Source organism: Carcharodon carcharias, chromosome 14 (assembly GCF_017639515.1).
Source record: "Carcharodon carcharias isolate sCarCar2 chromosome 14, sCarCar2.pri, whole genome shotgun sequence".
Taxonomy (NCBI): domain Eukaryota; kingdom Metazoa; phylum Chordata; class Chondrichthyes; order Lamniformes; family Lamnidae; genus Carcharodon; species Carcharodon carcharias.
The window spans coordinates 15,529,464-15,557,352 of NC_054480.1; the positions used below are offsets into that span (position 1 = coordinate 15,529,464).

General features: G+C 43.6%; 1 protein-coding gene across 2 annotated transcripts in view; it reads right to left on the minus strand.

The window, feature by feature from the left end:
• Positions 1-27,889, minus strand: part of samhd1 (SAM domain and HD domain 1) — a 65,835-nt gene that overhangs the window by 26,370 nt on the left and 11,576 nt on the right. For both annotated transcript variants that reach the window (XM_041205457.1, XM_041205456.1), the window contains exons 6-9: positions 11,743-11,813; positions 10,471-10,650; positions 8,999-9,099; positions 3,430-3,538 (exon numbers count right to left, since the gene is read on the minus strand). In XM_041205457.1, the coding sequence (XP_041061391.1) occupies positions 3,430-3,538; positions 8,999-9,099; positions 10,471-10,650; positions 11,743-11,813 (461 nt within the window). The remainder of the gene's footprint in view (positions 1-3,429; positions 3,539-8,998; positions 9,100-10,470; positions 10,651-11,742; positions 11,814-27,889) is intronic.

Sequence of the window (27,889 nt, forward strand, 5' to 3'; positions counted from 1 at the left end):
ACCTCCATTAATCTATTACATAGTCCATTCCACGTGTTGATTGATGAGAACCTCAGTCCTAAATTGGTCTTTTACTCATGAATGTGAGCCCATGTCCTATTTCCACATTTTAATTAAGAGTAATTTTCTTCATTTAGCTTTTCCATGCCATTTACAATGAAATACACCTCTTAAAATCACCTCCTGGTTTCATCCATTCAAGGTTGGAAAATTCAAGTATCTCCAATCTTTCCCCATAAGATTAGGTTCTGACACCAGTGATCAGCCTTCGGGATCCTTGCACAGTTGACCATTGTACATGTAGTATTAGAAAAGTTATCAATCCTTCATTGACCCATCAGAATTCAAATCCCATCAGCTTTCTTAATACAATTTGGACTCATTAGATAGTTATTCTCACACTCAACACTAAGTGCAACAATCATGGATAAACTGGTCCCATATGGACTGAAGCTACAGGTTGTGCCTGTGTACAGTAAATAACAGACAACAAACTTGCCTTTAAATAGCCTCTTTAACATCGTAAAACATCCCAAGCCACTTCACAGAAATGTGAAATTAAATTTGACACTGAGCAACATCTGAAAATATTAGAAAGCTTGGTCAGTGGTAGGTTTTAAGAAGCTAAGAAGCATCTTAGAGGAGGAAAGGTGGGGAAGTTTAAGGAAGGAATGGCAAAGTTTGGGGTCCAAGTGGCTGAAAACAAGGCTGTCAATATTGGAGCAATGAATATCAGAGAGGCGCAAGAGGGCAGAATTGATGGAACATGGAAATCTCAGAGTACTAAGGTCGGAGGAGATTACTGAGACATGAAGGGGTGAGGCCATGGAGAGATTTGAAAACAAGAATGCTTAAAATTTTAAAACCAATCTGTTGCCGGACTGGGAGCCAACAAAGGCCAATGAGCACAGGAGTAACAGATGAATGAAACTTGGTGCCGTGTGTGGTTTCTGTATTTTAATTAGGACTACGTATGTGCTCACAACACTTCAACAAATGACCAGTACCTTGCACATCAAATGCTTTCACCATGGACTTAAACTACCAGACAGGTTGATTCGATTCACTGAGAGTCATTTACAGGTAGAAGTTAGAACAGCAAGTTGTTGGCGTTCAGGCCAAATAAAAATCAACCTTCAACTAGATTACAACATCTTACATTAAGTTTAACCCTGTTCAAACAAATCATTTCAAGACTCACACAGGGTCTGGAGACAAAACTTTAGTTTGGGCATTGGAGATTAGATATTTCTGAGGGATCCTAGCACATCAACTGCCTCAAAATAGAAATTCACTAACAAGAGACTAAATCCAGGACAACAATTATACATATTCTCTGACCTGAAAGTCAGGAATTACCATCTCTATCTTTCACAATGAAATAAAATGGTCAATTAAAACTAGAATTCAAATGGAGAACCACAACATTTATATTTGTGCAACCAGTACAGAAAGCGATTGTCTTCCCTCCCTGGTGAGCTGATAAGTCATAACAGACATCTGGGATCCTTACTATAAACAATCCCTCATTAACAGTGATTCATTCCTCTGGGACACCATCTACCCCTGAATCAGGGAGTGCATATCCCACTGTCAAGAGTTGTCAGGAAGTATAGAAACCAGTTTAAACTTTCAAAACATCTTTGCAAGCTATCAACTTTGATTACAAAATATTAAAAATGGAGCATTTCAGGGTTTGCAATGAGGTGGATCGCTGAACCATTCTAGTTGTCATCAATATACTTCAGAGCAGTCATTATCAACTTAAGCCACAAGAACTACAGACAACCCCAAAAGGTTTTAAAACCATTCTCAGAATGTACCCACTATATATTAAGAACCACTAAATATAAAACAGCTTGGACAGATCAATCTAAAATCCCAGATCAGGATTCATATGGTTCATATTCTTGTCTGTAGCACCAGTTTATCATGACCTTGAAACCACTCACTGTATCTATTATTTATCTCTCTCTCTCTTTGTACATACACATCCGTTTTTTAAATATTTATTCATGGGATGTGGGCTTCGCTGGCTGGGCCAGCATTTATTGCCCATCCCTACTTGCCCTTGAGAAGGTGGTGGTAAGCTACCTTCTTGAACCGCTGCAGTCTATGTGGTGTAGGTACACCTACAGTGCTGTTAGGGGGGGAGTTCCAGGATTTTGATCCAGCAGCAATGAAGGAACAGTGACATATTTCCAAGTCAGGATGGCGAGTGGCTTGGAGGGGAACTTCCAGGTGATGATGTTCCCATCTATCTGCTGCCTTTGTCCTTCTAGATGGTAATGGTTGTGAGTTTGGAAGGTGCTGTTGAAGGAGCCTTGGTGAATTCCTGCAGTGCATCTTGTAGATGGCACACACTGCTGCTACTGTTGGTGGTGGAGGGAGTGAATGTTTGTGGATGTGGGGCCAATCAAGCAGGCTGCTTTGTCCTGGACGGTGTCAAGCTTCTTGAGTGTTGTGGGAGCTGCACTCATCCAGGCAAGTGGGAAATATTCCATCACGTTACTGACTTGTGCCTTGTAGATGGTGGACAGGCTTTGGAGAGTCAGGAGGTGAGTTACTCGTTGCAGGATTCCTAGCCTCTGACCTGCTCTTGTAGCCACAGTATTTACATGGCTAGCCCAGTTCAGTTTCCGGTCAATGGTAACCCCAAGATGCTCATAGTGGGGGATTCAGTGATGGTAATGCCTTTGAACATCAAGGGGCTATGGTTGGATTCTCTTGTTGGAGATGGTCATCGCCTGACAGTTGTGTGGCGTGAATGTTACTTACCACTTGTCAGCCCAAGCCTGGATATTGTCCAGGTCTTGCTGCATTTGGACACGGACTGCTTCAGTATCTGAGGAGTCACGAATGATGCTGAACATTTTGCAATCATCAGCGAACATCCCCACTTCTAACCTTAGGATGGAAGGAAGGATGAAGCAGCTGAAGATGGTTGGTCCTCAATAAGATCACAGCAACTTGAGGTGATAATCCAACCTAGAAGAACAAGTTAGCAGATGTATGGGAACACCATCACCTCCAACCTGGACATATATCGCCTACCTAACAGCACTGTGGGGGTACTTCCAACACATGACTGCAGCGGCTCAAGAACGAGGATATCACCACATTCTGAAGAGCAAATGCAGCCCATCCTGCCAGCTACACCCACATCCCCTGAATGAATCCTAATAAAACACAACTTGCTTTGAGGTTGTAGATCACTAATTCTGGCCCACAATTCCTTATGCTGTAAGTTTCCATGATGGGCCATGTCTTCCGAGAGGTTCCAAGAGACAGGTAGACAAAAGGGAAATAATTGGGAGTGTACAGGTGTTATAATAGATTTTAGGGTGCTTGTGCTAAGCAAAAAAATCAGCCAGGGTTTTCAAAACAAAACTGAAAAAACTCTGCATTTAATCTCACAATATATGGTACCTTATCTCGAGCGCAAATAAGCTTCTTTTTGCCAACCTCACAAACTCGAGCAAACTTGAGGAAGCGTGCAAAGTCAAAGTTGTTCCGGATTCCCAGGTGATGGCAGTCCCTTCAGAAACAAGACAAGACATCATCAATTCCAGCCTTCACATCATCTCAATTAATGTGGTGGCATGTTCCGCTGAATCACTATCTCCAAATGAAGAAACTAGTCAATGACCTATCCTTTAAAATTGTAAATAAGCTCCCCAGTAGGAAAAATGCATCCTGATTTCATTGCTAAATGTTTCAGATCTAATCATTTTACGTTTCCTTCTTCTGGGTTCCTCAGTTCAGGAACTTCCCCTTTAGGTAAGAAAATTTCAGTTGTAACTCATTATTTAATTTTGTAATTTTATGATTATATAAAATGCAAAAAGTTGGCTAGGGAAAATGTTGGGCATATTAAACATCCAGAGGAAAATCTTCATATGGAGGCATTAGCGATATTAAAAGGGGTACTTTGTATCTATCTTCTAGACAGGATTGTAATAGATAGAAGTGATGAACCCAGAAGATTATCATTACTGAAAGCTATAAATCACCTGGTCCAGGTGGAATACATCCTAGGTTGCTGAAAGAAACAAAAAAGGTAGAAATAACAGAGTGATCGGTCATAATCTTTCAATCCTCACTGGATACAAGAGTAATACTGGAGGACTGGTGAGTTTCTGATAATCATACCACAATTCAAGAAAGGGCAGAGACCATAAACCAGGTAATTACCAGCCAGTCACTGTTAGGGAGTAGAGATAGTTAGTGTACTGTTGCCTAGCAACACGGGTCCAGAGAGAGAGGCCTGACACACAAGCAGCATAGGAAGGGGACAGATAACAAGTCCCAAACTAAAGTTGGAAGCCAGCTGCCAGGAGAAACTAGCAGAGGGAACTGCAGGAAGCAGGTTCCAAAAACTAAAGAAGGAGGTCCCCAAAACCAGGAGATGGAACAGGAAAGGTCCCAAGAGGACAGTCTAGTCAGAGAAAAAACAGGAATCTGGCAAAGTCCTGTTAGTGAAGTCAAGAGTGAGAAGCAGAGGAAAGTTTCAGGCTTAAAGGGAGGAAGCTGCAGGATGTAAACTTAAAGCAAAATAGACTTGTGAGAAGCCAGAAGGTCAAAGGAGACAGCCAAAGATCTGTAACTCTTTACTACAGACATGTGAAGCAGTGGTGGTCTGTTGGCACAGTGGAGTATCTGGGAGAAGTGCATGGAAGGCAAGGCCTGAATGCAAGTGGCGATCCAGGGGAGAGGAACCCCAGAAGGAGAGTTGAAAACCCTGGAGATGAACCCTTGTGGAAGGCGCCAAGAGAATGTGTTTGGCTGTGAGAAGATTCCAAAACGGGTTCTTCGAGAGTGGAAATTGGAAATCCACGTGTGAAGGACGAAGTTCAGTGAGACCAGTTGGTTCATGGTATGACAAGCGTCTGGGGGGAGTTAATAAGGGATCCATAGCATCTGTTTGGAGTGGCATCTGTCATTTGGTTTCAGAGCATGGTGTGCCTGACCACAGGACACCTATTGGTTGACTTGGACCGTGTACTTACTGTGAACATGAAGGTATAGGATAGCTTTTGTTACTTGGGTTATCCTTACAAATCTGTGTACATCCATAAAGGTAGAGGTGTGGGTGAAGGAGTATTGTAATATAGTTAATCTTTTCTTGTTTAATAAATGTTTTATTCTTTTGTTAAAAGTACATCAGCAGGTTCTGTGACTCTGTTCAGTAGCCACCCTCCATGTTTCTAAACTAAAAATAAAAATGAGCATTTATCAAGCCAGGTTCCACCCTGGCATCTGACTTGTCCAGTAGTAACATCAGCTGAGGCCATAACATCAACCTAACACCCATGGTGGAAAAATTGCTGAAAACCCATCAGGTTCAAAAGGAACTTCTACTTGGGAAAACATGAATTAATCAAGGAGAGCCAGCGTGGATTTGTAAAAAGAAAATCAGGTCCCATTAACTTGACGGCCTTCTTTGATGAAGTAACAAAGAAGGTTGATCAGTAGATATTGTATATATGGACTTTCGGAGGCATTCCACACACAGGAGGCTTATTAAGGAGATGAAAGCCCATGAAATTAAGAGGTAAGTGGTGGGATGGATACAAACTTGGCTCAGTGACAGGAAGCAAAAGGGTGGTAGTGGATAGATGTTTTTCAGACAGGGAGGTTGTTTGCAGCAGCATTCTCCAAGGATCAGTTTGGGGTCCATTTTATCTTTTCAGTTTTTATAAATGGCCTAGGCTCGCTCAGGTGTAGAGAGCGGCATTGTAAAATTTGCAGATGATAAGAAACTTGGCAAAGTAGATGATCATGACAAGGCTGCTTCTGACGACAGACAGGATGGTGAAATGGATGGTAGTATGGTAGGTGGAATACAATGTGGAGAAATATGAAATGACACTTTTACAGAAGACAGTGCACTATAAATGGAGTGATTTTGAAAAGTGTAGATGGGAAGGGGGATTTTGCACCCACATGTACAAACCCCTAAAAAGGTCGCAGGACAATTTACTAAAAATGATCCGCCTTTCACAAATCCATGCTGGCTCTCTTTGATTAACTTGTGTCTTTCTAGATAAAAATTTCATTTTGAGCCTGAAGGTTTTCAATAATTTTCCCACCACTGATGTTAGGCTCACTGGCATGTAGTTTCCTGGTTTATAAATACAGGAACAGAATATAAAAGCAAACAGGTCACAATAGTGGTTTATAAATCACTGGTTAGGCCTCATCTGGACAATTCCCGGCTTAGGAAGTCTTAGGAAAGATGTCAAGAACTTAGAAGATAAGATTTACCAGATGTGTCCAGGGATGAGGAGCTTCAGTTATGAGGAAGGATTGGAAAAGTTGGGACTGTTCTTGGAACAGAGAAGGTTGAGATATGAACTAATAGAGATTTTCAAGGTGGTGAGAGGCTTTGAGACTTGACAGAGAAAAATTATTCTCACTGGCAAGTGGGTCAATAACCAGGGGGTCATAGATTCCAAATCATTGGCAAACAAAATCTAAAGGGGAGAGGAGGAGGATTTTTTTTCTTTGCTCCGGGTTGGCTGGAACATTCCTGAAAAGGTGATGGAAGCTGATTCCATAAAAAGGGGAGTTGGACAAGTACTTGAAGATGAGGAGCTTCCAGGGTTGTACCCAAATGGAGGGATTTTGACTTAAGCACGACTGTTATTTCAAAGAGCCCGGGCTGAATGACCTTCACCTCTGCTGAAAGTTTCTATGATCCTATGATTTAAGAAAGGGGGCAGAGAGAAACAAAGATATGGTTGACCTGTTCTGGGGAAGTTATTGGAATCTATAATTAATGACTGAGTAAGTTGAGCCCTTGTTAAAATTTGAGCTGATTCGAAGCTGCCAACGTGGCTTTGTAAACAGTAGGTCATTTCTAATGAACTTGGTTAAATATCTTGAGTAACTAAAGCAAAAGATAAGGAAATGTCTATGTATGCATTTGTGAGGATTTCCAAAGCTTCCATATTAGAGACTGTTGGTTAAAGTTAAAGCCCGACCTTGTTAAGCAGCAGGAGGCAGAGTAGGGAGAACAGGCAAGTGCTCAAATCGCAAGCAAGTGACCAGTTGTTTCCCAGAATAATCTGCGCTCGGGCCTCAAATATTCACTATACTCATTAATAACTCAGATGATGCAGTAGAGAGCTGTACATCCAAGCTTGCCATTGACAAAAGACTGATGGCATAGTAAGTAATACATACAGTAGCCTAAAATTACAAAGAGATGTTGATAGGTTAAGTCAATGGATGAAACTGTGGTAGATAAGAGGCCATCTATTCATGAGCCAAAAAGGATAGATCAGAATATTTTGTTTAAATGATGAAAAGTGAGGAACAAAGGAATTTAGGCATCCACGTACATAGATCACTAAAATGTTGAAGGAGCAAAGAAAACCCAAACAAAAGGTTAATGAAATCTTCGCTGTTAAGCTGCAATATACAAGAGGGAGGGCCAAGTTTTGCCCTGGTTCAATCACAGTTCTGGGTTCTGCAGCTTGGAAAGGATATGCCAGCCTCGGAAAGAGTATAGTGAAAATTCACCAGAATGTTATCAGGGATCAAATGGTTAAATTAGGAGACATCTTGGCTTGTGTGCCTTGGAATGTAGAAGGTTAAGGGATGATTTGATTGAAGATTTTCGGATTTTGAAAGGAATTGAGAGGGTGGATGGAAAGAAACAATTTCTGCTGGTGGAGGGAGTCTAAGACAAGAGGCCATAACCTTAAAATCAGAGCCAGGTCATACAGGAGACAAGTTAGAAAATGCTTCTTCACAAAGGGTGGTAAAAGTGTGGAACACTCATAAAAAGCAGAAGATGCTAGCTCAATTAATTTTAAATCTGTGTTCAATAGATTGATAGAGGTAAGGTACAGATCACCCAAGGTCCCACTGAATGGTAGAGCAGGCTTGAAAGGCTGAACTGTCTACTCTTGTTCCTGTGGATTCCCTCACCAGAGGAAACAGCTTTTTCTGCATTGACTTTATTCAATCCCTCTATCATACTGAACACTGATCGGATCACCTCTTAACTTTCAAGACTCAAGGGAATATAAACCAAGCATATGCAATCCTTATTCATCATCTAACTCTTTAAACTCTGGGATTATGCCAAGAAACTGTGTTCAGAATGCATCAATGGGAAAGGGTGCTGACAAACAAGATCCAAGAAGATCTCCCAGTGGCCTTGTGTAGAAGTAAACCCTGTAGATCAGATGGTCACAGGTTGGGTCATCAGTTCATGCTCAACAGCTGGTCTCAGCCAAGCCAACAGGTCAAGCAAGATTCGCCCTTCCTGGTTGTCCAGCTGGTGGGAGGCACACCTGTGCACATAGCCAATGAGCTCAATGTCAGGCCAGACTGTGATTCCCCATATAGTCAAATAGCTTTATCAACATTTACACATGTAGAGGAATCGCTACCTGAGCGAGACACCATTGCCTGTGAAAGCTGTGCCCAATCTAGAGCCAACATCTTCAGAAGCAGGAGAGAAAGAAAGGAAACTGGAACAAAAAGGTATCAACTTACAAGTCTGTTCTTTAAACACAGTACAAGTGGCCTGAACTGCCACACTTGTTTTAAATTAATTTTGGGTGGGATTTTCCGGCCCAGACACCACAGGCTTCGGTGCAGGCAGGACGGGAAAATTTGGAGAGCCGTTTCCCATCCCGCTCTCGATGATATTGCCGGTGTGCCAGAAAATCCCACTCTTTGTACTGTAACTGGGGAGCTCCTGCTGTGAAGAGACATGGATTAAAGAATGTCCATCACCTACAGGTCAGAGGGAGAGAGAGAGAGAGAGAGAGTGTGTGAGAGAGAGAGAGAGAGAGAGAGAGAGAGAGAGAGAGAGAGAGAGAGAGAGTGTGTGAGAGAGAGAGAGAGAGAGAGAGAGAGAGAGAGAGAGAGAGAGAGAGAGAGAGAGAGAGAGAGAGAGAGAGAGAGAGAGAGAGAGAGAGAGAGAGAGAGAGAGAGAATGTGAGAGAGAGAGAATGTGAGAGAGAGAGAGAAGGCTTACCTAGCAAAGTAATCCCACTTATCAACATCAATCCCATTTCTCTTATTGGCGACGATTTCATACAGAAAACATTTCTCCCTGGGCCGGCCTTTGTATGGCCACTGAAAAGACAAGATATGAGTCAGATACAAAAAGCATCTCACAGGACAGAGTCAATATTGAGAAGCATCACTTGGTCTCTTCTTTCCAATCTCCCACTGCCTTTCATTTCTGTGCCATGAATGACACGTGTAGGTGAAATATGATACCTCACCCAATCAGTTGGGCTCTACCAAACCATGCTGGGTCAGTCAGGGTATGACATGACACTGCATCTAGCAAAGACTGCAACACTTGCTCCATTTCACCCAGCCAAACCAACCACCAACCATTCCTGTCTTCAATATTCCAATTTAAGTGTCAGCCATGGCTCAGTTGGTGACATTCATGTCTCTGAGTCAGAAGGCTGTGGGTTCAAATCCCACTCCAAGACTTGAGCACAAAAATTTAGACTATCGCCCTGGTGCAGAGCTGAGTGAGTGCTGCACTGTTGGAAATGCCATCTTTTAGATACTTTTTTTTCCCCATTCTTTCACGGGATCTTGGAGTCACTTGTGAGGTCAACATTTACTGCCCATCCCTAATTGCCCTTGAGAAGATGGTGGTGAGCCGCCTTCTTGAACTGAATGGCTTTCTAGGCCATTTCAGAGGGCAGTTAAGAGTTGACCATATTGCCGTGGGTTTGGAGTCGCATGTAGGCCAGACTGGATAAGGATGGCAGATTTCCTTCCCTAAAGGACATTAACAAATCATTTGGGTTTTTATATCAACATTGCAACTGCTTTCATTGCCAAATTTTTATTTCTTTCAACCTACCCTGGCGGGATTTGACCTCTCCTTCTCTGGGTTACTGAAGCAGTAACATAACATTTGCCTTACCAAATCGCTTCATCCCAATAACTGATCGGTTAAAACAGAGGAGAGTTAGAATTGAGCCTATGGCGTTCCAGTTCTGTATGACTCAGCTCCATGAATCGTCATATTTTAAATAAAACCTACAGCACCAGCATTGGGCATAAAAACAAAACCTCTAGTATGGGTTCTAATTTTTTCTTTGTTCTTTCAGGGAATGTGGGTGTCGCTGGCAAGGCCAGCATTTGTTGCCTATCCCTAATTGCCCTTGAACTGTGGCTTGTTAGGTCATTTCAGAGAGCACTTAAGAGTCAACCCCATTGCTGTGGGTCTGGAGTCACATGTAGGCCAGACTGGGTCAGGATGGCAGATTTCCTTCCCTGAAGGACATTAGTGAACCAGTTGCGTTTCATGGTACCATTACTGAGATAGGTTCATAGTCCAGATTTACTAATTGAATTTAAATTCCACCAGCTGCCGTGGTGGGATTTTATCACCACCTCCCCAATGTTTTTTGAAGATCAGCTACCTCTCGCATACCTTCCCTCCTCCCTTTCCCTTGGTTCAACGGGATCACTTACCTCTGAGTGCCTTGTATTGCAGGCCTCATTATTGCTCTTTGCCTCAGTTATTGGCCCTCTGATCTGCTCCTTGATAAATACAAGGTCATCTGGTAACTGTAAGCCATGGCTCATCAGAACACCTTCTAGCCTATTGGATTTGATCAAGTGCTCAAACATAGACAATGAAGCATCCTCGTGCTAGATTCAAGGAGAAAGATTGGGTCAGCATTCAACGCAAGTAAATAATAGATGAAACTGAGTGTCACACACCTAAAGTTGGGGCACTCATATTTACATTGAACCCTCCCAACCTCAAGTAAAACACTCCTGAGGATTCTCAACTAGAGGCCATTAAATACAAGGCAGTCACTAATAAATCCATTAGGAAATTCAGGAGAAATTTCATTCCCAATGAATGATTAGAGTATGTGGAATTCACTATCATAAGGAGTAGTTGAGGCGAAGAGTTTAAGAATTGAAGGGTATGCTGATATATCCCGTGTTAGATAAAGGGAGAAGATGCCGGTTCATCTTGAGTATAAACACTAGCCTATTCAGTGGAGCTGAATAACTGCGCTGTCTCTCTAAGACTGTACAATGCTCTGGATTCACTAATTTTACCATAGAACAAAGGGTGTAAAAGAGGCAGATACCTAAACAGTTAGTGACCATTTACATACAGACGCGGAAGTAAGTATTCAAACAGATGAGGAGTTAAAGTTTTAACTAAACTTTGCGTAAATTTAGAACTCTATAAATCTTACCAAGCTACGAAGAACTTGCTGAACTGCCTGAAAAAGACAACTCGCTAAATGTGTAATCAGCAGCACCGGAGTAATTGATTCCTATGGCCATACCCATTGACTTGATAAGAGTGGCTGCCCAGGATAAGCGTGGACAGTGCAAGTGATGAAGAGGACGCAGTGAGAGACCTTCCCACTCCTACACTGTCCATCCTTCTAGCCAGTGTACAAATGGTGAATGTGCAAACACAGCACAAAAATAGAGGCAGTTAAATGACATTGATCCACACTCTCTGGAAACTGGGTCAGGGCTGCTTAACTCACTGAGGATGCTTGTAGCAGGAACATGGGAGGCTTTCACTGCCTCAATATCAAAGTGACATGAAGTGAGTATCAGAACCGGAAGTGACAGGATTTACTCTATTCAATTCCACTGGAAGTCTTAATCCAATTCCCAATTAATGTGGAAGGTACGATTATGACATTCAGCTCACTGCATCTTTTCTTATAACACTCGGCATTTCTAGGACCCTACAAATAGTATTACCTTCCATTTTAAACCCTTTCGAGTTAGAGGGATAAATTTTCCATCAAACAGGTGTGAAAACGGCCCATGACCTGGCAAAATGAAAGATAAAAGTGTTAAACATGCTGCATCCCTTCTACCTCAACGACAATCACCTGATCCTGAAGCGGTGTTGGAACTGCATTATTTGCTCTGCTGAAACAAGTCGTGGGATCGGCTAATGGAAAAACTGAGCCAATTCCCCACCTGATTTGCCATTTATGTCCGGACCGAACCTCAGCTAGGATTTAAAGTGACCTTTAAAAGAAATTTCCAAACCCCAATGCGAACTGGAGGGAATTCTGACTTAAGCTTTACAAACCTTGATCAGGAGTTTGCCACCTCTCGAAACCACCTCTCTGGGTCCTATAACCACTCCCAGTAAAACACTCCTTCTGTACTTATGAACGTAAAAAACATTTCAGAAACATACATAAGCATGGGATTCTGTAACAACTTAAAACCCACTGGGTGCCATTTTGAAATGAATTGTAGCTTTAATCCCTCATGGGGTTATTCTAGATCGGGCACACTTCCCTGACAACTACCCTCAGTTGAGGTTAACATAACCAGCTGCTACAGACACGTGTCTGGCTCTGAAGAGATTAGCTATTTCTCTCCCAAAGAGAATAGTTAACAGAGAATGTTACCTTCTTCCAGACAGCCATTTTTAATATGCATCAGTGTCAGGAAGATAAGTAGGTAAACATGGGGGGAGTTTTAGAGTGTAAGGTGCAATGGGAACATTTGCATTTTTACATAAACCAGACTAGCTTGAAATGTTACACCTAGCCAGGAGAAGTTAAGAAACAGTGTGTTTATTTTTTCCAAAGATTACTGGCAAAAGTGATACTATGATAGATTTTATTATTAGAGAGGTAAAAGTCCAAAGACATCATGAAATAATGGGAATTTGCATTCAAAGGGGAAAATATGTATAAAGGAGTAAAGGCTGTGTGTAAGGGCAAGCATTCTAAGTTCTAACACAAGTGTTAAAAACCCAGCACCTAAACCTCAAGCTGCTGTCTACAAGGAACTGAAGCTGACAAAAATTCACTTGGAATTCGACTGTTCAGGGTATTGTGTGTAACTTTACCTGGGTCTTTCAAAATCTACGGGCTGAATTTTGCCCTTGGCGGGGGTGCTCGGCTGGGGTGGTCGGGAAGCCAACCACCGCCCGCAATCGGCACCACACCGTGATTTCACGCTGGTGGGCCAGTTAAGGCCCACCCAGCATGAAACGTGAGTGGCAGCACTCAGCGCTGCCTGTGCAGGCAAGGGGAGGAGGGTGAATGGGCTGAATGCGAACTTCAGAGCTGCCTCAGGGAGATGAAGAGATATTTTAAAAATTAATTTTAAAAAAACGTAATGAAACATGTCCCCTCATGTGACTGTCACATGAGCAAGAACATGTTATTAATTAAATTTTAAAACTTTTATTTTATTGTGTGCTTTTGAAAAAAATGCAAAGGCCGCTTGGTCTTTTTGCCTGCACGCCAACCGTTAGGTTGGACGCGCAGTGAAAAAATTAATTTAACTGATTACTTAATGGTCTTAACAGGCCTATTAATTGTCGGCGGACGCGCTGCCGACTCCAGTGCTCGCCCGGCGACCGAACTATCACGCAACTGCGCATTGAGGTTGACACGCTCGGCCGACCTCAACGCTCATCATTTCACACTCGAGCAGGTCAGGCATGTGCCTGTCCGCCGAGCGAAAACTTCTGCCCTGTGTGTCTCACTGTTACCTTAACTGAGGTGTAACTGGTGCTTAAATTAATTAGGGGATTAGAAGTTATCATAGTAGTAATTTGTAGCTCTACGCATGCGCTCAAAATCATTTCTTCTATTAATAAAGGTTTAATTTAGTTTTGTAAGAAAGCTATAAGAATTGGTGGCCTTCTTTTTACTGAGTTTAAAGCCTGCTTCTCAAAACAAGTACAAATGGCAAACAGTTGCAGCAACTGCTTCAAGTTTCCCTCCGGGATTTGGGTGGCTTGGCATTTACCATCCACCTGCCATAACAATCAGCTAGGCTACAATTACCCAGATATTCCAAAGGTGCAGGGGTCTCCCTTTAAAAATGTATATCCCCACTTAGTTGTATACAGAGAGGGATTATTTGGAGTTGTATACAGAATACTACACGAGACATTTATATTTTACTAACTTAGTTAAAAACTTATTAAAGAACCGTGCATGCAACACTCTTTAATTGGTTAAGTACGTCACAATGTTAAAGATTATAAAAAGATGGAAAACATAATCTTATTTTCTAATACAGAATCCAATAGTTAAACCTCTATAATGCTAGCCAAAAACATATTAGAATATCCATCAAAATCTAAAGTAAGGTGTTTCCTCAAATGCCTCGAGGGGTAAGCCAGTCTGCTTAGCCAGATACTTCCCTCCACTTTACATTAGAAGTGTCTAACTATGCCTTTGGCTCTAATGAGAAGTTTATTAATTTATTTAATTTAATTTGAGGATTTCAACACGTCTGAGTTTTCAATGATAAAATTCCTATCTTTATACATTTTCTAATTGGATTAGATCATCCTTAGCATATGTGGGTATTGCCTCTCTGTGCAAGTTCCTCCCCTTTTTATTATCCTTATAAGATTCATTATTATTGGTCATTCACTATTATTGGTAATTATTCAATTGTTGAGAATTGTCTTATGAGATGGTGTTAGTTTTTATCTGGTCAACAAACATTTGTAATGTCTCCCAGTAACAACCGCTATAACTGCTGTCACAAAAGTATAATAATTCTCATAATATCACTGTGATTTATTGTAAAAGTAGGCTAATAGTGGGATTTGGATAGTTTATGTCAGTGATTTAATTACATCTCGTCACCAAGCAGACTGTAGGTTGAAGTTATCAAAAGAAGTAAGGTGGAGAAGTGTCTTTATTATGTTAATGAGTAAACATGGTTGGGGTCTTCGCATGGAAGGTGTAAATTTTTAGATAGGAGGAGGGATTTGGTTTTCAAAGGGATCTCAGTCTGTTTACAAATAGCCAGACGAGCAAGCTAAGGGACGTGTTTATTTTTCTCAAGGGTTACTGAAAATATATAGTGACAACATGAAAGATTTATATTATGAGAAAGATAAAGTTCCAAAGACATATGGACAATGGGATTTACACATTAAATGGGAGAAACATATATAAAGGAGAATGGGGCTATGTCAGGGGAAGGCATTGTAAGATCTACCAGAAGTGTGAAAAGCCTCCAGTATTTGTGCATTTAGCCTGTAGTCTACAGAAACCGAAGCTGGGAAAAGCCAGTTTGAATTCTACTGTCCAGGGTATTGTGTTTAACATGCTGGATCTGTATAAAATCTTTTTTTTTTAAAAAACTGTTGCCTTAATGTGGGTGTAACTGGAAGCCAACTTAATTAGGGGTTTTAGGAGTTATTATAATAGCAATTTGTATGTGCTTGAAATCTCTTCTTGTGTTAGTAAATGTTTAATTTAGTTTTTACAAAAGCTCTGCAATCTTGGTGGATTATTACTTTTGAATTCAGGGCACGCATCTTGAAATAAATACAAATTGCAAAATCGTTGTGCTAGTGCGATGAAGTTTCCCTCGTGGACTTGATCTGTCTGGCACACATCATCTTCAGCGTCATAACACTTCTTTTACTTGTCTCTCGCTTTCATAATCTGTATTTTTTAATAAAAGAGCTTTTAAGCTTTACACAAAAGTCAGCTTAGGGGTTTATTTTACGGTTAGGTCATCCAAAGACTAAAACATTTTTTATGGTTCAACTAAAGGTGATATGTAATGTTCCATTTAACTTGATTTAAGTGAATTGATAATAGCTCACAAAGTGGCCGTACCAGCTGGTGCTAGCCTTTAATTAATTCTCTTTTCGAACTAAAAACATCGGTGTGTGATTTTGCAGACAAATCATGACATTGATGAATGTTACTAGCCAATTATCATTCCTTTTTGATAACAATCTGTTCTGTAACAGCCTGTGGTAGGCTGCTTAGGTTCAAAAATGGTTTCTTAAAATTTCCAGTGAATTTTAAGATCATGATGTAATGCTCATTCGTTCCAAGTTCCAGAGACATCTGTGTGTCTGTGTGTAAACTTTAACCTTTTTCTGCTTCTTAAAAAAAAGTGACCACTTATTCAATTCATTTACATCAACTAAAATGTAATGTCTCAATTATATATGAATTACACCTAATAATCTACATTCCACGTCATTATATCTATATTTTATCACAAAAGTGTTAAACATACCATAAGGTTGTTTAAAAAGTTATTAAAGCCCACCCAGTGGGAAAGCAGGCCAGAGAACCTCCGAGAAGGGGTGGGGGGGCAACGGTGGGGCCTGTCCAATAGGGACCTGGCGGCCGATTCGAAAGCGGCGCAGGCTGCCCCAGGGAGACTACCCGCGTCAGGCTGCAGCAGGAACATGGCTGCGACCCAGGAAGGTGAAGCCCTGCCGAGGTGGGGGGGGGAAGACGAGGACAGTGGGGCAGTCGGCCCTGCGCTTCTCCAGCGAGCGCCTCACTGCCCTCCTGGAGGAGGCGGCTGCCAGAAGGGACACCCCTTTCCCCCAGAGACGTGAGGAGGAGGCCACCGCACCTCACCAAGGGAGGAGGTGGCAGCCCGGGTGAACAGCCACGATGTGGTGCGGTGCACTTGACTCCAGTGTTGGAAGCGCTTTACTGATCTGCTCCGCTCAGGAGAAGGGCGAGTACCAGTACGGGTTGGCATGGGTTAACGGAGACCAGTGAAGGGCTGGCCATCCCCCTGTGGACCTCAAGGGTGTTAGAATCTTAATGACACTGTCAACAACGATGCCGGAGATGGCCAAGGGGGTGAGCCCTGGCTGCTTGGACTCGGTGCCAGGTGGGTCAAGGGTCACGAGTCGGATGTGCCCTGCGAGGTGTTCCTTAGGTGGGGTTGGCCAGGTTGTAACAGCGCTGGAGGTAGAGGGTGGACTAATCAATGCTCTTCTATCCTTTCAGGAGGAGACATCCCATAACAGTATTGAGAAATCGCAGACTGACAGGGTCCCCCACACCTCCTCACCCTCTCCCAGTATGAGCAGGAGGCCTTGGAGCTCAATGGCTCCGTGCACCTCTGTCAAGAGGCCGCGATGAGGTTGGGTGTCAGACGAAGGTAAGCGTGCAGGGCACTGAGGTGAGAATTTTGGCTTGTGCAACCATTCTAGTGTAGTCTCTTCATTGATGTGAGCCTCAAACCTGGGGGTCCCCATTGACCATTGAGGGCACTTCATGATGCAGATCTCCATTGTCTCACCAGGGTTCCTGGCATGCACAGTGACTGTGTGATGACTTTAACCAATGACACGTCCTTCTTCTCCTTTCTAGGTTCACCAGCAGGTGTTCACACTCAGGACCCTGAAGGACCACCCCTGACCCTCAAGGACCACCATGCTCCCCACGCATCTGCCTCACACCCGCTCTGTCAAGCAGGCACCAGGGCAGATAGCAGCGCCTCGGTAGACATTAAATCACCATCCAATGTCTCAGTGCACATTGGTGAGGGCACTTCAAACTCGCTTGATGTGCAGGCAGAGGCAGAGAGTGCCCAGGGCGCTGGCAGTCGGAGGACTGCTGGGGACCAGGACGATACTCAGTGGAAGGCTAATGATGGGACTCTGGAGACATCCATTAGGCAGCAGATGCTGGATGCCCAGTGGGGTGTGTGGGAGGATCTGGCAGAGATCCATGACGGTATGCATACCACTGTCTCTGTTTTAGAGGAGTCCCTGCGGAGCACGACCACTGAGTTGACCCTCATGGCCAAGGGCAATACCTCATCCATGGGGAGAGTGGCGACTCCAAGGGCAGAATCAGGGGTCCTTGGGGGTGCGCTGAGACCTGCAAGCCCACACACAGGCAATGACCTCAGCTAGTCAGTGTCCGTGTGAGAGATGGATGAGACAACCAGTATGCTAGCTAGGTGCCTGTCCATCAATGGTGAGCAGGGAGGTCCAGGTCAAACTCACATTAGCGCATGAGCTGCCTGTCATCTCTGCGGGCTCCTCTCAGGGCGCTCCAGATGACGACAGCAGCTCCTCCGACCCTCTGCCAGTGACCGTGGCATCTGATGAGGCTGCGGTGACTGGGGAGATGGCAGCCGTGGCACTGGCCGCTCCCCCCCCAGGAGGGGCCAGCACAGGCTGCACTGGCCAAAGGGTGACCGCCAAGGTCATCAAGACCAACAAGGACGGCAGAGACAGCAGGCTGTCTCCAATGCCGGTGCCAGCGAGAGGGGAACAGCTAGGCACAGCACCTGCAGACGTAAGTTTAAAGCATCTTAAGCACAAGACGGGCTTGTCATGGGTGGGTATTTTGGTCCCCCATTTTGCTGAGTTTTTTTAAATGGTGTGACAATCAACACCAGTTAATGTTTAGTTCAGTGATCTGTCACTTGCAACATTAAATGACACTTGATTTTGTGTTATTGGCCTGAGTATGCTTCATTTGTTCTATAGGTGCACAGGAGGCCAGTATTTAATGATGGACAATGAAACTTCGTTGCACAGGCACTGAGTGTATTTTGGCACCTTGATGGCCACATGTGTGCAGCCGATGGCACCCTGGACGCAGGGGAACTCAGCAATCGCTGCAAAGCCTCTGGCTCGCTCAGCCTGGCTGGCCTCGTCCGTGCAGAAAGGAATGAAAGTCAATGCACACCTCAACAGATTGCAGATCCCCCACTGAGCCCTGGAAAGAGCCAGAGGCATAGAAGTTGAGGACCTCTGTGACCTTCAGAGCCACTGGCATGGGGTGTCCACCCACACAGTCAGAGCTGATCTCAGGCCCAATCATCTGACAAATGGAGTTAACGGTCTCTCTGGAGAGGTGGAGCCTCCTTTGGCATTGCACCTCAAACATATTGAGGTAGCTGCATCGCCGCCTGTAAATCCTAGTAGCAGGATAGTGGCGTATTCTGCGGCCCCTTCCGCCTTGGACTTCCTGCTGGTCCTGCATCCCTTGTGCCTGCACCTCTCCTCCCACAGGTCCCTCCCCTGGAAGCTGCATTGGGAGCCCTGGCCTCCTCTCCCTTCTGCTCCTCTGTTCCTCCTCAGAGGAGGTGCCTCCAGCGGAGACCACAATCCCCATTACCAGAGTAATGGAAGGCTGTCTGATACCTGGAAGGGTCCACACAGTCTGAATCCTCCGGGGGCCTGGAAGACACCAATGTGTCCTGAAATGAAGCCTAGAGGTGCTCAGAATGAAGCTCTGAAGCGAGATGAAGCTGTCCAGTTCAAATAAGCAACCATCAGTGCACAATCTCCAAAGCACCTCATTATTCACAATGACAACATGCTGATTCTTATCCCGCCCGTGGAGCTTTTGAAAATTGTGGCCTGCCCAGATTGCCCATGCGAGGTTTGAAAGTTGGTGGTGTAGGTTTGAGAGGCCCAGTTTGGAGGGTTAAAGAGAGATATGACTTGCTGGGGGTGTGTGGAGATGCCCCTGCTGAGATGACTGACCTCCAACAACCACAACGATCTTCCTTTACGCTAGGTATGACTCCAACCAGCGGAGAGTTTTCCCCCTAATTCCCATTGACTCCAGTTTTGCTAGTGCTCCTTGATGCCACACTTGGTCAAATGTGGCCTGATGTCAAGGGCAGAGACTCTCACCTCACCTCGGGAGTTTAGCTCTTTTGTCAAGTTTGAACCAAGGCTGTAATGAGGTCAGGAGCTGAGTGCTTCAGCCTTATCTTTTGCACTGATGTGCTGGGCTCCTCCATCATTGAGGATGGGGATTTTTCTGGAGCCTCCTCCTCCAGTGAGTTGTTTAATTGTCCATCACCATTCACAACTGGATGTGGCAGGCCTGCAGAGCTTAGGTCTGATCCGTTGGTTATGGGCTCGCTTAATTCTGTCTACAAATTGCTGCTTATGCTGTTTGGCACACCATGAACCATGAGTCACAGAAAGTTAATATGCAGGTACAGCAAGTAAGAAAGATGCCTAATAGAGTGCTATCCTTTATTACAAGAGGAATTAACATAAAAGTAAGGATGTTATGCTTTAGTTATACAGGGCATTGGTGAGACCACACCTCGAATAATATGTGCAGTTTTGGTCTCGTTATTTGAGGAAGGGTCGGAGGTGGTTCAGAGGAGGTTAACAAGATTGATACCTGGAATGAGTGGGTTGTCTAATGAGGAAAGGTTGGACAGACTGGGCTTGTTTCCACTGGAGTTTAGAAGAGTGAGTAGTGATTTGATTGAAGTATATAAGATCCTGAACGGCCTTGACAAGGGGATGTCGGAAGGTGTTTCCTCTTGTGGGTGAGTCCAGTACCAGGGGACAGTGTTTAAAAATTAGGGGTCACTCTTTTAGGACAGAGATGAGGAGAAATTTTTTCTGAGGGTTGTGTGACTTTGGAATTCTTTGCCTCAGAAGGTGGTGGAGGTGGGGTCATTGAATATTTTAAAGCAGAGGTAGATAGATTCTTGTTAGGCATGGGAATCAAATGTTATCAGGGTTAGATGGGAATGTGGAAATTGATACACAAGCTGATCAGCCATGATCATATTGAATGGCGGAGCAGGCTCAAGGGGCTGAATGGTCTACTCCTGTTCCTGTTTCTTTTGTTCTTATATTCTGATGAGGGAACTCCAGATCAACAATGTTGGAACCCTGCAAACCTTATCCTTTTTCTTTGATAAAATCTATTCTCCAGAGCCCACCTCTGCAGAGACTCTGTTTGTCCTTTGTGTGCCCGTGTACATCTGTGTGCGTGCACCTGCACATGTGCATGTGCGCATGCATACATGCTGGGTAATTTTAAAATGGATAGTTATACTTCCAGATTACATTCGTGTCACACAACTGCAAGGAAATGATCATCTCCAACAAGAGAGAATCTAACCATCGCCCCATGACATTCAATGGCATTACCATCGCTCAATCCCCCACTCTCTACATCCTGGGGGTTTCCATTCACCAGAAACCAAACTGGGCTAGCTATATAAATACTGGGGCTAAAAGCGCTGTTCAAAGACTAGAAATTCTGTGGCGAGTAACTCACGTCCTGATACCCCAAAGCCTATCCACCACCTACAAGACACAAGTAAGGAGAATGATGGAATATTCTCCATTTGACTGGATGAGTGCAGCTCCCCCAACAGTCAAGAAGCTTAACACCACCCAGGACAAAGCAACCCGCTTGACTGGCAGCCCATCCACAAACAGGTCATTCACTCTACCACCGACGCACATAAACAGCAGTGTGTACCATCTACAAGATACACTGCAGAAACTCACCAAGGCTCCTTAGACAGCATCTTCCAAACCCACGACCACTACCATCTAGAAGGACAAGGGCAGCAGACACATGGGAACACCACAGCCTGGATGTTCCCCTTCAACTTACTCATCATCTTGACTTGGAAATATATCTCTGTTCCTTCACTGTCACTGGGTCAAAATCCTGGAACTCCCTCCCTAACAGCACTGTGGGTGTATCTACACCACATGGGCTGCAGCGGTTCAAGAAGGCAGCTCACCACCACCTTCTCAAGGGCAACTAGGGATGGGCAATAAATGCTGGCCTAGACAGCGAAGCCCACATCCCATCAATTAATTAAAAAAAGTTATTGCAACTTGTTTTTTAAAAAAGTTTCATTTTATAATAAATCAATCATTGAGTTTATTGAAAGAAGCCTGGTAAAGTCTCTCTTATTCTGGGTCTAACGTTTGCAAAGGTAAATAATTGGCCATTCTAGTGAGAGAATTACACTTTTAAACTAATGGTACGACCTGCGGAGTAGTGGGACTAGATAAACTGCACACTCCTCCCATCCCGGTCATAACATACATTACAACAGTGACTACATTTCAAAAGCACTTTGCTGGTTATAAAGCTTTGAGACATGCTCTGGCAGTGAAAGGCACTATAGAAATGTAAGTCTTCCTTTTCTATATTTCTTTCTGCTGCTACATTCAGTTTAGAACTTCTTCCACAACACAAGGACTTTGGTTTCAAATTCCCTATTTGGGTGCAGCCCATCCAGCTGGTCACCATCCTTCACGTCCCAGAACCAGTCCCAATGCCCAGGAACATGTGGCCCTCCATCCTTCATTACTCTTTCAAGTGTTATGAACGGAATGGGACGAGTGCATGAACTATCAAGCCCCTCTACTCTGCTGGCCTTACCATTAACTTAAGCGTTTAATTTTCTCACCGAAATGGCCAATTGTGTATCTATACCTCTGGTGCCCAGAAGAGACAACTCTGACCAGGCTTCTTTCAAAAAAAAACTCAGAATGAATAATTATTTTAAAACAAAACTTCTTTTAACAGTTTCAAATACTGGTTAACACGCCATTGTAATCAGGAAATATAATTATCTATTTCTTCCTAAAAAAATCACCCCAAGTGTGCACGCAGACTAACAAAGGGAAAACAGATAGTGTCAGATAGGATAAAGTCTATAAAGATAAAGTCCGCAGGGTCTCGATGCTGTCGACCTGGAGTTCTCTCGTGCGAAGATGGAGTTTCCATATGGATGTGCATCCTACAAATGCCAGCTGTCCTATCATGTTAGCAAACAACTGTTTCCAAACGTTTTTTGTTTACGCTTTAAGGCTTTTTAACTGTTTAGTTCGCAATAATGACACTAAAACCCAATCACTAAAAACATTGATCAGTAAACTAAATAATTAGCTGCAGCTTACCTGTGCACTCCACACACTGTGCTGACTTCAACATGACCTAGCTTTTCTCCTCTGTTTGGTTTGTTTTGCCACTCTGGCTCTCCCACCCAACCCCTCCCTCCACACTCCCCCGCCACTCCCACCTCCCCTCCCCACCCCACCCCACCCCCATAAGTTTCCCATCCAGAACTCTGCTATTTGTACTCTATTTCACACTAAGTCCTGTTAACAAGCAGATGCAGGTCACAGGCCGCATAAGGACTGTGCTGGAGCTTTCTCTACAAGTCATCTGTGCTAATCTCACTATCCTGCTCGCTTCCCACATCCTTTAACCCTCTTTTTCCAAGAGGATTGCTTTTGAAACAATTTGTGGTATTTTTTTTTTAGACAACTGTTTGTAGCACAGGATTCCAGCTTCAGTGCAAAGTTATTTTTTCCATCTTATTATCTTAAATATGTGGCCTCCCTTAACCATTTCAACACTAAGTGGAAAGGCTGGTTTTCTGTTTTGTGGCCTTATCCCCTTGTTCCATCCTTTTAACAGTCTGTGGAACTGCATGCTCAGGTCGTCTGCATCTTAGCTGCAATGCAAATCTTACCATTTTAAGGGGAGTTTCCTTTCCCTCGAACGGCATATTTGCATCCCTTCCTGCTGGTTTATTATCTCTTCCTGCAGTCTTCCACAGCTGTTATCACAACTTGCCATTTCCCCATATTGAGGTCAAAGTTCAACACGTTTTTCAATCAGCAAACCCAGGTCGTTTGTGCATTAGAGAAAAAATAAACCCAACACAACTATCCAATCTGAGAAAATTCCTCTCACCCATGGCCATTGCTTCCTGCGCTCCAATTCTCTCTCACCCCTCATGATCACATTCTCCCTAAATTCCACAGATGGAGTGGAATAATCTGGGGGGAAGGGTGAAGGTGGGCAGGCAGACTGCATGCTACCCACCCCCCCCACCCCTCCCCACTGGCACCACATCACCACCAACCTGCTCTCCACCAACCCGCCCCACAGCCATAAAGCGTTGCGGGGCTGACTGACAAGGGCTGAGTGGGACTACACTCACCCTCTGGAGCTGCCAGCCAATCGGAATGGCCAGCAGCTCCATCAGTCCCAGCAGCGCCAGGCAGGCGACAGTGGCCACTGCCGGAACTGCAGAGGGAAAAGACGATCAAGGCTCAAGGATCTCCAGAGCAGTCAAGTCCAGGATCTTGTACCTGGAAGGTTTGGGTAGGTTAGGTAGGGGGTGTGGGGCGGGGTTGGGTTTAAGGGAGGGGAGCGGATAGGAAGGTGAGGAGGGGATTGACCAAAGTGTGGGGGGAGGGTCACCCCACGATCAGCTAAGGGCTTCCCCTGAACAGCAACTCCCTCTTCCTTCCGCCTTTAAATATTAAGGTTTAAAAAAACGGGCTTCCCACACTCACCCTGCTGCCCATGCCAAACATTTTTGGGTGTGGGCAGTGTATTATCAGGGTCGAAAGGCTTGATAGCAAGCTTGATTAACCCATAATTACTTATTTAAATATGGCATTTATATAGCACCGATAATGTAACTAAACACAACTCATGGTGCTTCATTGGGGCTGTGCAAAGCAAAATTTGATGTTGAGCCACATATTAGGATAGACTACCAAAAACTTGATCAAGGAGATAGGTTTAAGGAGGAAAGAGCAGCAGAGAATGGAAAGTTTAAGAAGGGAATTCTAGACCATGGCAGCTGAAAGCACGACTGCCAATAATGGAGCAATGAAAATTGGCAATCTTGATATCTAGGGGAGCGCAGGTATCTCAGAGGGTTCTGGGGGCTGGAGGAGATTAAAGAGATAGGGAGGGGCGAGGCCATGGAGGGATAAACTAACAAAGATGAGATTTTTTTTTAAAAATCAAGGTGTTTATTTACTTCTGATATTGTCAATGAAAATTACACACTGTTAAACATGTTGAATTATTACTTTGGGTCAGTATTTAGAGTACAGGGAGATGTTAGCATGCCAGAAATCAAGGAAACTAGTATTGAAACAGACAGGGACTCAACAAAATTAACAAACCAAATAACAGTAATGGCACTAAAGAGTTTCAAGCCCCAGGACCAGATAGTTGCCATTCCAGGGTTTTAAGTAGGTGAGAACACTGCAGATGCCCCAAATCTAATCTTCCAAAGTTCTCTTGATTAAGGAGAATCTAATTTTAGATTAGAAAGTTGCATGTCACTTCACTATGTAGTGAAAGCGAAAAAGGAAAAATCGTGGAATGGTAGACCAGTTAGCCTAACACCTGTGGTCCGGAAATGAGTAGCACCCAATATTAAAGGTAGGGTGGCTGAACATCCTCAGCTAATCAGCATGCATTAATATAAGAACATAAGAGGTAGCGGGAGAAGTAAGCTATTCGGCCCCTTAAACCCGTTCTTCCATTTAATAAGGTCATGGCTTATCTGATGTGGCCTTAACTCCACTTTCTTGCCTGTCCCCACATGACCCATGGTTCTCTTGATGATCAAAAGTCTGTCTAACTCAGCCTTGAATATAAAAACGACCCAGCCTCCACTGTTCCCTGGGAAAGAGAATTCCAAACACTAACAACCCTCAGAGGAAAAAATTCCTCCTCAACTTAGTCTTAAATGGGTGACCCATTCATCCACGAGGAGAAGCAACCTCTCAGTATCTGCCCTGTCAAGCTCCCTCAGAATCTTATATTTCAATAAGATCATCTCTCATTCTTCTAAACTCCAGTGAGTATAGGCCAAACCTCCTCAACCTTTCCTCATAAGACAACCCCTTCATCCCAGGAATCAGCCCAGTGAACCTTCTCTCAATTGCTTCCATGCAAATATGTCCCTCCTTAAGTAAGGTGAGGTCAAACTTCAAGAAGCTGACTGAGTATTTTGAAATGTGATTAAAATGGTGGACAGGGCATGTCTATGAATGTTATTCAGATAGACTTCAATAAGGCATTTGATAAAAATCACACATCAGAGGTTGTCAGCTAAAGTTGAAGCATGGAATTGAAGGCAGATTGTTGACCAGTTAGGAAATTGGCAGAGTGGAAGGAGAGAGAGAGTAAAGATAATGGGCAGATAGTCTGTATGGCAGGATATGACTAATGGAGTCTCACAACGATCTGTGTTGGAGCCTCAACTATTCACTGTATTCATTAACAACTTAGATGATGGAATGGAAAGCCACATATCCAAGTTTGCCATTGACACAAAGATAGGTCGTTTTGCAAGCAGTGGAAGCATAATCTACCAATATCTCTTTGTAATTTTAAGCGAACGGGCAAAACTGTGGCAAAGAGATTTCAATGTTGGCAAATGTGAGGCCATTCACTTTGAACCTGAAAAGGAGAGAACAGGATACCTTCCAAATGGTGAAAAGCTAGAAACAGCGGAGGTCCAAAGAGACTTAGGCCAGGATTTTTAGGAAGGTGGGGTTTCCCACCCCGACACTGGAAGAATCAGCGGAGAATGCATCCCCACAGCCATCGGCTGGGGATGGAACTTCTGCCCTGACTTGGGAGGAAGTCCCGCCTCAGAAAGTTGCCAGCTTATCTGAACTCCCGTCAGCCTGAGGCTGGATGGGAAACAGACATTGAATGGTCATTAGTTGGCTACTTAAGGGCCTCAATTGTGGCAAGGGTGGGAGAACATAAAATTCTGTCCAGGTGCTAAGATCATTACAATGTCATGAACAGGTACAGAATTTAATCAAAAGGCTAATGGAATGACCGCCTTTATATCTCGAGAATTTATATAGATTAGGGTGGAAGTCATGCTTCAGCTATACAAAGCCCTGGTTACATCACACCTGGGATGCTGTGAACAGTTCAGGGCACCACACATTTGGAAGGATATATTGGCCTTGGATGTAGATATAAAATATCACTGTAGATATAAAATAATGATATCTGAACTCCAAGAGTTAAAAATTTTGGAGGACAGTAAACAAACTAGAGCGGTATTTTCTGAAATTTAGAAAGTTACACGGTGATTTCATCGAAGTTTAAGCTATTAAGGCAAATAGATCAGATAGAGAGAAACTTTCCACTGGTTGGGGAATCTACGACTAGGGGCCTAGTCTAAAAATTAAAGTCAGACCTTTCAGGAGTGAAAGATGGAAACACTTCTCACTTAAAAGGTGACGGAATTTTGGAACACTCCTCTGCAAATGGCATCTGTCGCTAGAATTGTAAATTTTAAAATCAAAAATTGAGATAGTGTTATCCAAAGAGTTTAAGGAATATACAACAAAGACAGGAATATCGAGTTAGGTTACAGACCAGCCATGATCTCACTGAATGGTGGAACAGACTCCAGGCACCAAATGGCCTCCTCCTGTTCCTATAGTTAATCAGCAAAGGGCAGATGGGTAAACAGGACTTGGTAGCGAGGAAGGAAACAGGTAGCAGAGTTCTGGATGACCTCAAGTTTAATTTTATCTCTCTGCCAAACTTTTCAAGCGTAACCATGGCAACAATACACCTGCTGAGGCCTTACTACTGATTTATATACACTGAGCACAACTTCATTAAGTGCTGTACTCCGATTAGAGGTGCTTTCAAAGCATCGGTCCACATTAAGATAACAACAACCTGTGACAGAGATCAGATAGAAATGGTGTCAATCTCCATTTCCAGTAGTGACTTGCTGGTTACAAAATCTACCCTCTTTTGTTGGTTAAAACGAAGCATTACTTCAGTATTTTCAGACTGCAACACTCTTAACCTTCCAGACTGGGGCTGATTCCTTTTGTTTGAAAGAGGTGTCTTTACTAGTTAAATCATTAGTGTTCCTCTTATTTTGAGCCACTGTAACTCACATAGAAGGTGTGCATGGAAAGGTCGCATCATCACTGGCTTTTAAAATGACATTGTACTAAAGCTGGGGGAGTTGACTGCTTGAATTCTTGTTGCAAAAGTGCTGAACTTTTACAAACAAGGAGCAGACGCTAAGTGTTGGCTGGAAGATGAGTCCAAATTGTGGTGGGGGAAGGGGGATAACGTAAAAGGTTAACAGTGTCATATTTTGCTAACCTTGAAATCTGACCCTGTTTGGACCGCACCTTGTGTCTCATAACAGGTCAAGGCTGTCCCACTAATCAGCATTTCACAATGCTCCACAAACCCATGCAAGCAGTCACTGCAATAAAGGAGATAAACATAGTTTCACAGCTGATAAGAATACAATGATTTGATTCTACATCCCTTTTCCCTCTTCATTTAATAAAGCTACTAATTCTGACTGGGACTCTGTAGGAAGGGGTGGCCTACAGCAACTTTTGGTTATTCTTTATGTACACGACATTACAGTCAGCCCTGACAGGATATTTGACAACCAAGAAAGCATTACAGCTGATTCCCATCCTACCCTCACTTGATGTGTGAACATTCTGCCAATAGTTTGGATAGCAGCCACGTACCCTGGATGAATTTTGCTTAAGAAGCCTCCA